Below are 15,407 nucleotides of genomic sequence, written 5' to 3'. Positions count from 1 at the left end.
AGTACATAGGACTTCACCTTAATGTGCATGCTGAGCATTTCTTGAAGCACTATGGATAAAATGGGAATAGACAAAACAGATCACCAGAGACACATAAACTCCAGATTTAACACAGTTTGAAAATTAGGTGCACTGGGGTAATGTTCCCAAACAGCTGCAAAGCCAGTCACCCTTGCAGGTGCTGTATACCTGTGGCTCTTTTTCTCCTTGTGCTTAATTTCCTGTTCATTACTGAATGTATGCTCTGTGCCCTTTCACTCCAGCATCTCTAGCAAATACCTTCTTACAAAACAAACCTTTTTAGGCTTCTGACTTGTCTAAAAATTTGATATGAGTAATAGAAAAAAAGAGAAAAATAATATAACCCTTGCCATTTTCAATGTCCTCAAGCAAAATATTTTTCTTTAAAAGCTGAATCCAGTTTTCATCCTTAGTCATTATCTTTGCCTTCCTGATGTACCTAACATAACAGACGGAAAATTTGTGTCTGATAACATGAATTTAGTTGCTGGAACAAATACTGTTTCTTTTTATGTGAGCTGTTCTAGCTTGATTTGCTCTCTGGAGTTTTGCCTTCTTTTGCATACAGTGCAGGTTTTATTCAAATCTTTTTTTGGCAGAGTGGAGATTATTCTTTTTGCTGTTAGGGACTTAATGGCCAAACCATTCCAGGAAGATATTTTACAGAAAATGAATGAATTTGCAAAGAAACTACAGCACTACCAGAAACTACCAGTACTACTCAATAATTTCTACTGGCTGTGTCTTCAAAGAGCATGACTCACTTTTCTCCATTTGTTTTGAGAGCATATTTACTCAGAAATAACTTGGACTTCTTTGCAATATGATAAAATTGATGAAGTAATTCTTTAGCTCTATGAGATCATCTGAGATTGAGATTTGAGATTTTAAACAGCTAACAAAGTATGATTGGTAAAGATACCACAAACTTGCAAACACATTAAATGTCTTCAAACTAATTTACACTTTCCTAACTTACAATCTTGCTTAGTTTTCATTTGTTTGTTTGTTTGTTTGTTTGTTTTATTTGGAGGATATAAAACTTATGGAATATTGAATATTAGTACATTGGTGTATTGGGTCTGGCTGAGATGGAATTCATTTTCCAATAATAGACTTCACAGTGCTGTGCTTTGCATTGGTATCCAGAAAGGTATTGATAACACACCAGTGTTTTGGCTACTATTGAGCAAATCTGGCGCATCATCAACTCTGTGTCTCCAACAATTCCCAAGACCCTGAGAGGGGACACAATTATGCCAATTAAATCAACGAAAGTGATAGTCCATAGCTTATGATATCAGCCCAGATATAGAAGCTAAGGAATGGAAGAGGAAGGGGAGGAATTTTCCATTTACAGGATTTGCCTTCCAGAGAAACCACTATGTGTTTTGAAGCCCTGCTTCCTGGGAAGTGGCTGAACTTCCCTTGCTGATGGCAAGTAGAGGATAAACCTTTTTTTTTTCCCTCCTCCCTTATGAAAACACAATATTTCATTTTTTGCTTTAGTAAACTGTATTATCGAGTGTTTCCATCTTTTCTCTCCCCCATCCAGCTGGGAAGGGGAGTAATAGAGTGGCTTGGTGGGCACGTGGTATCTAAAAATGATCAGAGTCCTTTTTGGTGCCCAGGCAGTGAAACAAAGGCAGTTCCCTCTCTCTCTCTCTCTCTATCTATCTATTTGTCTATCTATCCATCCATTCATCCATTTATCTATCTATCTATATTGCATGATATAATAATAGCAGTTATTGAGTAGCAAGCTCCTTTGTCAGCTGCACTCCTTATCTCCTTGTTTTGCTGAGCATATTGGCACAAACAACAGCTCTGTGCTCTGCCCTTTGCATTGCAGCCTTGTTTTGTGTGGGGAGCTATCTTCTGTGGATGCTGATGAACACATCTGCCTCTCCCTGCCCAAGACTGATGTAAATGGGTTTATAATGCAGGCTCCCATGCTTATTGCTGATCCTTATTTAAGCTGCGTAATACTGTTAATAGTATTAATGAATACTATTGGCACACTATTTGTGGGATTTGTAGAATCTGATGTTTTCCTGGTGCAAGAGAAAACAAACTTTAAGTGTGGGGATACTGAAATCTGCCCTGAGGCATCCAGCTCCTGGGTGGCAGGGTGTGTGGAAGGATTTGGGCATGTTCCTAGGGTGGGACCTCCAGTTCCCTTTGACTTTACACCTGAACATGTGACCAGCCCTGGAAAAACTGACCCATCAATGATGGAAGGGTGCCTTGCCCACCCCAGTGAAAGCCAGCAGCTTCTTGCCCTGTGCTGGGGCCTGACCTGTGCCTGCTGAGCCACTGTTCAGTCCTTGCAGAGGACTGTAGCTGAGGCAGGAACCCAAACTGCATTTGAGGACACTCTGACTGAGACAGCGACCCAAAACACAGCAACTACAGTACTTGCACCAGTAGTCAAAACAAAATAATGGATAAGGCAAGCTTCAGATCCATACCATTGATAAGAAAGGGAGGAAGAGGAAGAAGAAGGAGGAGAAGGAGGACAATCAGGAGAGGAGAGGTCAGATGTTAAAGCTGGTCCTTCGACAAAGAAATTTGAAAGAGTGGGACAAATCAAACAGGAACCTGAAGTTACCCATTCCTTGACCTCGTCAGAACTTTGAGAAATGTGGAAAGACTGCAGTCATCAGCCAGGTGATGCTGGGATAACAGGGCTGACAGTCAACAATTGAAAGGTCATGAAGCCACAACAGCTAAAATCCCTTGATAGGGATGGGGAAATTGAAGGAGGAATTGGAAGAGAAGGAGCAATTTGCAGTCTCTGGAGATGGCCTCTCTATAGCATGAGGGCATGATATCCATTTAAGGAAGATCTTGTGAATTACCCAGGAAAATGGATCCCAGCAGATGAAGGTATCAGTACATGAGAGAATTAGAAGTTCTGGAAATGGTCTATAGTAAAGTAAAAAAGGAAAATGTCCTTGTCTAGGTTTAGGGACAAATTTTAGGAGAAAATGCCCTGGAATGAGCATTTCCTCTAAAGAGAAGGGCTTTGATAACCCTGTTTGCCAATGAGAGAAATGAATCTTAGTGGGTAAAAATGAAAAAAATCCCCAACTGTTTATTAACAAAGAAAAAAACAAAAGGGTGCCCGCGAGGAACAATGAAGGATTGAAAAAATGCTAGATATTGAAATTTCAAAAACTTAACCCAAAGCCCCCACCAGACAGCCCAGCTGTGAGGGAAAGATGGAGGCTCCCCCTTTTTGTCTCAAGGAAGGTGAGGAACAGGAGTTAGTGTAGCTGCTTGGGCAGAATAAATGGGAATCTTTCTGATGTTAAACTCTTCCTCACAGCAGCTCACAGAAGTTGGTAGGTTTTAATGTCCTTTCTCATGCTGGTTCAGCTTTTTTGAGGTCTTGAGTTTGGGGCAACCTCTCCTCACCAGATACCCAGATGGGCCAAAAAAAAAAAAAAAAAAAAAAAAAAAAAAAAAAAAAAAATAGAAAGTAAAGAAGAAAAGAAGAAAGTGGCTGTTTCTGGGCATAAGCAGATAATTACAAAATAAAGTATCATCATAAAATCACCCCAAGACAGCTCCTAAAGATTCAGAGGCTACTCCTTGCACAATGGCCATAGAAGCACCATCATATAATAAGTTGTCCCAAAACAAAAGAGAACATGGTCTACTTTCTGATGGATCTTTCTGCATGGTAGGAAACCATTAAAGATAGAAAGCTGCTGTGTGGAGTCCTACACAGTAACTGCTGAATAAAAAGAAGAGTCAAACCTATTTGCAGAAGTGAAAGCCATACAACTAGTCTTAGATATCTCTGAATATGAAAAGTAGCCTGCATTCTACCTCTGCACTGACTCCTGGATGGTGGCTAGTATCCTGTGGTGATGGCTGCAGCAATGGAAGAGGACTAACTGGCAACACAGGAGCAAATCCACCTGGGCTGCTTATTGGGGCAGGACATTGCTGCACAGGTAGAAAATAGGACTCTGAACATAAGACATGGAGATGCACATGTGCCCCAAAGTCACAACACTGAAGAGCACCAGAACATTCTGGGACATAGTTCTTTTTTTTTTCTGTGGGCATGAACCAGTCAAATCAACTCATAAATGTGACTCTGGAAGGACTTAGGCAGTTTGCTGATGTAAAGGGTCAGCTAGAAGATCAGGGAGATTAAAATGTAGGGGTATTGACTGTAGATAGACATTTGGACATTCAAGTAGTGATTTCAGGGTTAAAAACCATAGACATGGGCATTATAAAATGGCTTAGGATTCAATATTCCAGTGAACACATCATGTGGATAAACCATCAAGAGACAATTATTTTTCTTGAGTAATTGCAAATACAGAATCAGTAAAAAGCACTTGAGTCTCCTAGGAGTGTTTGTAAAATGAAAAACTCTCACTGAAACTGTTTATACATCCAAATTATTCCACTGTCATATGAAAAACTGCTCAGCAATGTGATTAAAGGCTTTCTATCTGGTTGCAAGAGAGTATGGTTTGTATGGTTTTCAACAGAATATTAACTTCACTGGGGCTATTTTCATAGGCTACCACTAGGGAAAAAGATTCCAACTTCAGTCTTTGTTAGTGAATGCTTTGATCCTTTTTCAGAGAAGGAATGTATCAGGCTTATGAACAAATAAATATCTATATTTTTAAAAAATAAAGATTCTATTAAATAAGTGAAACAAATAGCAGTAGTAATAGTTTTAAACAAAAACTAACAATGAATTGATAAAGCAGGAGCTAAACAGTGTATGTTAATTTTTTGCATATGATTACATCTAGCATGTTTATTGTATATTTTGAGAATATAAGTATTGAGCCAAAATACACATAATTATTATACATGGATTTTAAAAGTCCAAATTCAATTTATAATCATATATGCATGAATTTGCATGCACTTGGTAGACACTCATGTCATTTTTCTGTTCTATTATAGTCCCATTTGATAAACATTAATATTTAAAATTTATGACATGCATTATGTTTTCAGTATTTCTTTTGAAAATCTGGGGATAAATGTTTCCTGAAGTCAGGTAGGCCCAGCACAAATTGGTACTGGAAGCATGTGTTAACAGCTGCCTATATCTTAGATGATATCTAAGCTTCAAGAAGCTTCCTTCTTGGTACATGACTCTGGTTCACTTTAATCTTTCTAATGTGACTGCAAATAGGTTGTCAAAATCAATGCATTACATTTGTATACCAGATGCTCACCCCTTTTTATTTCATGAAAATAAGCTATAGCAATAAATGAGAGGCTTGCCTGGCAAGTTTCCTTGTGCTGAACACAACCATATTGGTCAGCAATCATGTCTCACAGCCTCAGACAAGAAATGTGTGATGATTATTTATCAGATCATTTGTTCTTTGACAGATGTAGGGAGTAAGTGGTTCTTGTGAAAAGGTCAGTTCTGTCACACTGATGTCTAACACAAACAGATGCAGCATGTAAAATCTTCTTTCTCACTACCATGGTTAGGAGATATTTTTGTGGAAGACCCAGTGTAGAGGACCACACCTAAGCACATTTTGTCTCAAACTTTCTAAGCATTGCTACAGGAAAGGTGTGATCAGAGGAGAGGATCCTGCAGAGGTGGGGCTGGGCTGTTCTCAGCCACCTTCTTGCTCCACCTTGAGACTCATTTTCATCTTCCACCTGCCAACTCATTCCCTGGAGAAGTGCTGGCTGTGCATGTGCTAACAAAACAGCGTGAAAAATTGACTTTACATAAGAGGTGTGCACCAGGTTAACTATAAAAGTCATGGATTGGACCCCCTCACTCTCTCTGGAGGTGTGCTGTGAGCCAGCATGTTTTGAGGTGCTTGTTGTGGGAGTTGAGAACTTATTGAAGTGTAGCCTACAAAATTAAGGGCTACCACTCTTGTGGAAGTACATTATAAGAATTTAAGGGCTTGTGAGTCAGAGTTATGGTGATTGTACAAAAAATGCCTGAAAGTCCCCTGGCATGAGTCTTTGTTCAGCCTGGAGGAGAATTTATAGCAAATACCATGTCCTCTACCAGTGGGCTGTGACATCCAGACACCATTCCCTTCCTTAGACTTAACACACCATCTCTGAAGTCATGGCAGTGTGTGGTAACTTACATGATCAGCATGATAAAAAGCTGTGAGCACTCAATGTTTTTTTCCAGATAATTCACCCAAACGAGCATCTCCTTCCAATATTTTTTCAGAGCTTCAGTTATCTCTTGCAGGGACAGACTAGGTATACTTTATATCTTCACACCAAGTTCTTTGCCAGTGCATCCAACTGTCAGAAGCACTTTGGGTTGTCAGAGAGTTACTGAAGGAGGAAAAGCTCTCTTACCTAACTGAGCTGCTGCCAGCATCAAGATCTTGTGCAGTCACTGCACCTATAATGGTCCCCACAGGTGTATCCTCATAGACTTCCATCGTGTACACGGGCTTGCTGAACACTGGAGGCTCATCCATGTCCAACACATTTATCTTCACAGTGGCAGTGTCTTTGAACGGACCCACTGAGTGAAACCGATGGTCAAGATGGAGATTGGAGGCCTCCACCTTAAAGGTGTATGCCTTCTTAGTTTCAAAGTCTAATGGCTGTAGGAAGAACAAAAGCAAAAACAAAAGCAAAACATTAGATTTATCTAAAAATTAGACATTGTAAAATCCCTTTGGTTGGATTAATCTGCCAAAACTTTAGATGCCTTAGGTGTAAATCTCATCTCCTGAGCTAATCAATCATTTAAGTTGGTTTTGCAGTTCATCTTATGCTAAGGTGGTTTTTGAAATAGGCCAGATGAATCATAGTCAGGAAATTACTGCTTCTCTACATCAAAAAAATCAGGATGACTGGCATGGATGTAAACAGTTACACTGTAGATGTCTGAAGTTAAATGAGTGAGATTCATCTCTTACAAATGAGCTGAGTGCAGGTTAGTCAGAAGTTTGCATTTGCAACTCCCATGCACTGGCAATCAGCTGTCTCTAGCTGATCCAGCTCCTTAAATAGAACCTGAAATAGATTTCCCTTCTTTTTTTTTTTTTTTTTTTTTTTTTTTCCTTTTTAAGAAGAGAAAGCTTTCAGAAGACCATGACAGTGATGAACATAAGTCCAAATGAAAACTCTCATATACATCAATGAGTCAAACCAAACCTCAGGTATGACTTGGAATGTGAATTCTAACTTGATCTGAAACAAGCTTTTCCTGTAAAATGTCAACCTTAGCAGTGGGCTGCTATCCATGCCATAGGTTTGAGCTGCATGTACATTGCAAAATGCTGACTTTGGCTCTGTGTTATGATGCTAGGTGCAATTCATGAGGTCTTGAAGATAACACAGCAGCTTTTGTGTACTTATGTGAGTTTCTGATGGAATGTGTCCTGCAATCAGGTTGTTTTGATGTGGGTTTCTGTCAACACATATCAATTTAGTGCCTTGACTCCTAGAAAAATAATCACCTCAAAACCCTTACTGCAGTCTTATTTAGTTGAAAAGATGCAGAAGCTTTATTTTCATTTAAAGGGTTTATCTGCATTGGCTTTCATGTTGTTTTTAAGCTTTCTAACAAAACCTTTTCCTGATGTCTGGGTAACACTGGCACCTAGTGGTTTATGCCTATAATTGTTAAGGTTGAAATTTGCTTGCAGAATATGCTACCTGGAAAAAACAACAGGTTTACATGTATATGAACAAGAATGTTTAAATGTCTGGTTTTCGGTTGTTGTTTTGTTTTTGTTTGGTTGGGTTTTTTTTTTTTTTTTTCCTCCAGTTTTTTCAGTCAGTTGTCACAATCAGGACAGATTTAAATTCTTCAGTTTTCTGTCCTTAGGTCTGGTAGATCTCATGCCCCAGTGGTGAAACCCTAAGATGTTGCCTTCACTGAAAATAGACACGTTGGTTCATTATTCATATTGCTTCTACACTGTGGTTTCCTTTTCTATACTACTGTATTAGTGCAAACTTGTTATGCATTGCCAAAACAATTTCACCCAAAAGAAAAAAAAAAAAAAAGTATCTTCCAGATATTTATATAAGTTGTTTCAAAAGATATAATAAGAGGAGAAATCTAAAGTTTAAGGACTTAGTCTGGTGAAGAAAAAGTCAATAGCTGAGCTACAGAAAACTGATTAATACAGAAAAAGCAAGAAATCTAAGCTCCACATAGGTGGTAATTCTAAGTAATACCTTGTATGCATCTTTCATACCACCAAAATTGCATTAAAACTTTTCAGGTTGGCTCCTGAAATACATCAGTAAATTTGCAAAGAGACATATTAATGGAAAGAGCAATAATTCATGCAGACTTTGCAGGCTGTCTTTAATCAAATTACTCTTGAAGGTACTTGTAGCAGATCATGGTGCATGGCCAGTGCTCAGTCACATTTCATGATGCAAGGGGAACAGAAAGCAGTAAGATGTCAAACAGTTCTGTCTATTGGTATGTTCAGACAAGCATATTTCACTGCACAGAAACCCAGGAAGCAGACAAAGTGGCTGAATTACTTCTCCACCCTCCAGCATTATGCAGAAATATAAAGTATATTTTTAAGAAGGCAGTGTGATCCCAAGAAGGGATAACATTTTTCCACTGAATCTCAGAGCAACTCATTGTCTCTTTCTGTCCTTCAATGGGACTGATGATAAATATAGTTAGAGGTTATGTGGCCAGTGTAAAGCACAGATGGCAGTCAAAATAAGAAGAGACAGGTGGAAAATGATGGAGAAAGACATCAGTGACAGACTCCCACAGAACAGCAGAAATTAGCCTTTAGCCTAAGTGAGGGTAAACTGCAACTGAAATGTATTCAGAGTTGGGGAATGTTGCAAGTGGTAAGTCTAGGACTTAATTTCAAATAAAAAAAGATTTTGGTCAACATATATCATGTAACAAGAGTATGGCTTTATTGTCTTGTATGTATGGGGATTGCATGCTGCAATCTCCTGTTCAGTTCTGTTTTGCCCATGTTTGAGCAGTTGAGTCATATAGATGGCATTGACAGTTTAAAATTTAGGCATTTGTCTGAATTGTCCAGAGTCTGCCTAAAAACACTAGAGTTGAATGTCTACATAGGTTCCAGGCAAATTCTTCTGGATTTTTGGATTTTTTGTTTCAAACATGCTAAAAAAACACTTTATTGTATTTTTAATTTTTAGTACATATCACTAAAATCTGTCAAGGAGAAAGTGGTGCACATGATATTTTACATGTATTATAGCAAAACAAAACAATAACAAACAAACAAAAAATCCCAAACTAAATAATAATAATAAAAAAAAATTACTGTTTTGCTGTTATATAATAACTGTCTGAGGGTGCTCAATCCCATTTACATTTTGAATCTGGTATGCTGCTAAGGATATAAACAGTAGAATGTTTGAACCGTACCAAAAAAACCCCAAACCAGACCTTTAACGTTTTTGAGATGTCTTTCAATTAAAAATATTTTAATGAAATGACTTCATAGATTTTTTTTCTTAAGCTAGAGAGATATTTATTCCTTCTATAAAAGTAATTACATGCAGAAGGTATGTTTGAATAAGGCTTTTATTTTATAGAAATTTGGGGGTTCTCTGTGTAGTAAACAGTATTTTGCTAATGCTAAGGTGATACCTTATTTACTGTGAACTATTCAATAACTGAGTATTTCTAATTTATATTCTAAGTACCAGTGACAGAACAGATGTTTTTGGCCCCCTCAACTTGTCCTCATCAGCTTTTCCCTATGTTGAGGTTACAAGCTGTTCTATATTGTTGCCTAGTGCACAGCAAAGCCATTCTACAAATCCCCAAATCAGACACATACTGACAAATCACTTTGCCTTGCAACTATGTAAGTACCTGAATGGACTTATTTAATATGACTAGGACAGCATATAACCAGCTCTGTATCAGAAATAAATCTATTTTGAAATATTCTGTTTTCCAGATTCAAGGCAGAAGTTAAGAAATGCTGCTATATAGATGCATCTTTATCTAAAATTTTATATTAGCTAGTGTGAAAGAAAGAGAGAGAATTAAAGAAGTGAAAGAAAAAAAAAAAAAAAAAAAAAGGTCTGAAAGATATAATTACGCTGTCACTTTGTTCTGCTTCACAAAGAAGCAGAACTGGAAACTCCAGAAATGCCTGGGTTTTATCTACACATAAGAAATACAAGAGTATTGTTTCTGATAGAGGCTTTCACCTACAATGACAGAAAAGCTATATTTTGGGATGAGATTTCAAGCCCCAGGACATATGGATAGTTATGGATAGTAGGACTGGGTTGGCAGGAAGGGTATAATAACTAAAGCTTGACTTCATACTAGCATTGTGCAATTTCAGACTAACTCTGGGCCACATGTGCTGGTCTCAAAAGCCAGAAACACTATCCCCTTCAAATGGGTTAAGCATCTATACATTTTGTAAAATATTGGCATAAGACAATTTGCTGTGCATTGACACGGTTTCTGTATAAGCAGTTAAGTTTCAGTAACTGGACTTCTGCATTGGATTCTAAATAGGAAATGACTGGTATTACAGAGCAGGTTTAGTAAAGTAAGCTTTAGATTAACCAGAAGCATTCATTAGTTAGAGCTGAGAATGCACAGTGAAAGATAAGATAAAGATAAGATCTGTAGTGAGTATTTCAAGATTTGATGAGAAGTGTGCAAAATACATGCCTGTTCTATATCTGGAGAAAGGGAGAAGCTGACCAGTGTCAGCGGGGCCCTTGTTTGCTGCTCTCAAGCATCTCACCCATTTCTGATGATGTTTTTCTCTGTTCTAGGGAAAACCAAACCAAACAGTTCTATCCACAAACTACAAAGACTGAACATCTCCTCCTCCTTACATTTCCTGTTGCTCTTTGTGATTGTATCTGCACACAGCTCACCACTTTCTGCCTGTACTGAAGGACTTAATATCACCTGCTTAAAATGCACAAGCACTATTCTCACTCCCACAGACTCATGAGTTGTAATTACAGATTAACAGGTAGTGCCTGTGCTTTCACTTGCAAAAGAAATTCCCTGCCCTTGGAGAAAGAATGGATGAGGTGGGATGGGGTGTGGTGCACAGTCTGTAACAGTTTTGGTAGTAAAGCAAGGAGTAGTTTTAACTCAGTTCTCACTGAAGGACGACAGGAGTCTGCCTTATGCTCACTCCTGTGTAATACAGGTGTTTTCAGACAGCTCTTATGTTACATCAACATCCCAGAGCTATATACATGGGCTGTCCCATGGGCAACACAACTGAGCTTAGTCAGACTCAAAGCACTACTTGCTGACTGCATTAAAGTCTTCTAAAAAGTGGTGCCTGAAGTTGAAAGGAAGCACACACTCCTAATACTTTTCTGCAGCTTCTGGCTCTGTTCATTGTCCCCCAACTTCTTTTATTTTATCATCACTAAAGTTGCTGTTTCTCATTGCGCAGTGCTGTGACATGCTGGGATTTCATGTCACGGCTTTGTCATCTGATCAGTTAGTTTTAGTAGTGGTGCACAACTTACAAAAAAACAAGATGTGGTTGTCCCCTGAGCTTCCACTGGACCATGTGAAGACGTTCACCCAGTATCATGGAGCAGGGTAGGAAGGTGAAGCCTAGAAACAATTGTGTTCCAAGTTTTTAATGAAACACTGCACAATTAGTAAAATGATGTCTTCAAGCAGTACAAGTGCCTGAACCCTATTCAGTTTCCAGATTAGCAAATGCTGAGCCAATTAAAAGGCTTCTTCACAAAATGTACTTATCATATAAACTCATCCTTTGTTTAATAAATTTAGTGACAATTTTTCAGAGAAGGTTGGAACCTTCTATTTTCCTTTACTGTTGTGCCTGGTCATTAAAAGTTTCAAAACCAGTCCTGTTCCTGGCACATCTGAGGCCCCTATTCTCTGGCATGAAGGAGATGCTCCCTTCTGTCTTATAGCTTACACCCACTATAGTTTGCTGAAGATTCAGGTATGATCAAAGACTCTATCTAAATACCAAATGCAATAAGCGCTGTATTAAACAGCACTAGACAAGGGAGGGAATTATAATTCTATGCCTAACTCCTATCTTTTCTTTTCTTTTCTTTTCTTTTCTTTTCTTTTCTTTTCTTTCTTTTCTTTCTTTTCTTTCTTTCTTTTCTTTTCTTTCTTTTCTTTTCTTTTCTTTTCTTTTCTTTTCTTTTCTTTTCTTTTCTTTTCTTTTCTTTTCTTTTCTTTTCTTTTCTTTTCTTTTCTTTTCTTTTCTTTTTTCTTTTCTTTCTCGCTCTTACAGAGAACTGTAGACAGCACTACCCTTAAGCCAAGTCCCCTCCCCTCCCTTTATTAAGGGATACTATTTTCCTTTATTTTTTATTTTGAGAGAAAAAGGTATTACAGTGCTAACCACACAGTGGTGCTAGATGGCATTTGGATGATTTATTTAGCAGAATATAAGAAAAGCTGTTTCATTTTTAATGCATGTAATTAGCACAAAAGTAGTAGTAATCAGACTTACATAGGATCATAGCACAAAAATAAATGAGCGACCAAAACAGATGATTTAAGATCTGTAACTTGTCCAGCTGTAGCTGTTCTTACCCATTTAGCATCTCTGAAGCAGAGAATAGACTTCTGCATCTGTCAGCACACTTAGTGTGCTGAAAGGAACAGTCTGGCCTGTGCAATTTCTTTCTCATCAAACCTATTTTCCACCAAAAATAAAGGTAGTCCAGGAAGGCTTCATTTTTATCAGTTTTGATATAGAAATCTCTCAATGTTTTTCTGCATAACAACAGACCAGAAAAAGTGTCTATACTGTGATGGACAGTTTCTGGCTGCAAGAAATTTTCCAGGGGAAATAAAAGCAAATTTTATAAATGGTTTTGAAGTGGCACAGCACTGAATTACTGCAGCACTTACAGCACCAGAATATGCTATAATGGAAAAGAAAGCACAAACCTGTTTTTAAATCATATACCACTTTTTATTAGTGGCTTTCATTGTTTATTATTTGTAATTCTTAATTGAATGTGTCAGCCTTATTCATTCACCCACTTTCATTTTAAAAAAGACTTCAATACATACTAAATGTTTGCAAAACCCCACAAGGTCAAATCAGTGTTTTGAACATCTTTCAATGTAAAATTTCTTCTCTCAAGTAAAATGAACAATGCTGTTGTAGGTTTGTACTGTACAACTAGTATGCATTTTAATAGGTATCTACTAAATTCTGAGTGTCCAGCACTTCTGTAATCTGAAAACTGAAACCCATGAAAATACATTTATATTACTACAAGTGTGAAGATATTAAAAGACAACTGAGTGAACAATATCTTTAAGAATCCATATAGCTTTTTTTTAACTTGGGGTCCAACAAAGAACCTAAGTGGATGGATTTTGGATGATTGCAAAATGTTCATAAAATACCTGGATGATTTAAAGTTTTGTGAAAGGAATCTTTTCCCTGATAAAAGTCTTGTAAAAAACAAAGTATAGGATCAGTACAAAGGCATACTTTGCTGAAGGCCCTGTGTGTTTGGTTTATCTTCTATCCACACTCCTGCATAGAACAAAGCTGGTATTTCCTGATCTTCACATTCATTCACTCCCCCCTCTCACTGTTCTGAAGATTAGGAAGGGATTAGGATTACAGTTTTTCCTCCATATTCAGAGATCTATCATTTACATTAGGCAACATTGGTCAAAGTTCCTGTTGTCAAAGTTCCCTAGTTCAGTTTATGCCCTATCTTGCTGCTAGAAAGACTAAATACAGTGGCCAATTCTAAACTATCTGAATATAGAAGTGATTGTGTCAATTTTTTTAACTTTTTTCTTTCATAGCTCTAATTTTCTTTCTGCATGCCCTAATGACATCCTTAAATATTTCCTGAGCTGTCTGCCCCCTTTTCCAGATGATATACCCTCTTTTTAATCATTAGTTTTTTCAAAACCTCCCTGCCCAGACAGGTAAATTGTTTTTTTTTTTCCTACTAGCTTGTCTTTTGACACATAGGGATAGCCTAGATCCTGTACTTTTAAAATTTCTTTCTTGAAGTATGATTTCTTTCTTGACATCTATTCTTCCTGCACCCCTTTATTTTTAAGGGTTGTTTCCCAAGATACTCTCTGATCAACATTCTTATTAGGCTGACGTTTGTCTTCCAGAAGTCCAGTGTAGAAGTTTTGTTGATCTCTGTTCTTGTTTCATCAAACATTGAAAACTATTATTTTACGATCACTGTACCCCAAACAGCCTCTGATCACCATATCTCCCACCAACCCTTCTCTGTCTGTAAAAGAAGGGTCAGCGGAAGCCCACCCCTTGCTGGTGATCTTGAAATGTCCTCCAGCTGCTTATAGAATGATATATCCACCTCTTCATCTTGTTTAGGTGGTTTATAACAGACTCCCACCAGGATGTCTGCCTTGTTGGCCTTCCCCCAATCCTTACCTTACCCATAGTCATGCAACCTCATCACCATCAACCTCACAGTCTGCCATGTCAAGAGATTCTCCAATGCACAGAGCCACCCCACTGCCTGTCCTTCCTCACCCATCTCTTTGAAAAGCCTTGACTATCCATTGCAGCACTCCAGTCATGGGAGGCATCCCACCATGTTTCTGTACCATGCCTACTGTGTCATAGCTTTCCTCCTGTGCCATGGCTTCCAGCTCCTCTTGTTTGTTGCCCATGCTGGGTGCATTAGTGTACATGCACTTCAGCTGGACTGATTTAACCTCAGACTCTGGCTTACCACCCTTAGGCTCACCTCTGGAGTGACTGGTTGCATCCCCTTCTCCCTTCAAACCTAGTTTAAAGGCCTCTCAATTAGCCCTGCCAACTCATGGGCTACAGTCCTTTTGCCCTTGTTAGATAGATGGAGCCCATCTGACTACATCAGGCCTGGTGCTATAAAAGTTGCCTTGTGATCAAAAGACTCAAAATTGTGCTCATGGCTTATTGATAACACAGCTTTTCCTGTTCCTTTCATTATTCATTTCTGCTACTGAAAGAACTGAGCAGAACACTGCCTGCACTCCTGTCCCATCAACCAATAGACCCAGTCCCTTTTAATTATCCTGAAACCCTTCTTATCAACATTAATACTGTCAACCCGGAAAACCAATGGGTAATACATACACTTAACCACAAGTATGGAAAACTCTATTTTTGTATCTAAAAGCAAGAAGCACAGAGGAGGCTTAGGACTTTCAAAAAGAACTGAATTCTATCAGAAATCTGCTCTTAATGAGCAAATATTAATTTGTTAATAGTTTCTACTTACTTCAATTTCTTACTGGCTGTGCATATAGAGGGGTATGCAGCTGCTCAGTCTGAAAGCTCCAGATGCACCCATTTTTGAGTCATCTGCATGGAGGGGATAAGGTGACCAGAAGGGTTTTAAAAATGAAACAAAGTCTACATATTCCCATTAGGAGG

The 15,407-nt window shown here is 38.2% G+C and overlaps 1 protein-coding gene across 1 annotated transcript in view; it reads right to left on the bottom strand.

Moving 5' to 3' along the window:
• Positions 1-15,407, bottom strand: part of CDH12 (cadherin 12) — a 526,003-nt gene that overhangs the window by 32,377 nt on the left and 478,219 nt on the right. Inside the window, exon 8 of the mRNA XM_079302853.1 lies at positions 6,361-6,614. Coding sequence (XP_079158979.1) covers positions 6,361-6,614 — 254 coding nt within the window. The remainder of the gene's footprint in view (positions 1-6,360; positions 6,615-15,407) is intronic.

This window comes from Erithacus rubecula (genome assembly GCF_903797595.1).
Source record: "Erithacus rubecula genome assembly, chromosome: 3".
Taxonomy (NCBI): Eukaryota; Metazoa; Chordata; class Aves; order Passeriformes; family Muscicapidae; genus Erithacus; species Erithacus rubecula.
This window is presented reverse-complemented; position numbering and strand designations above follow the sequence as displayed.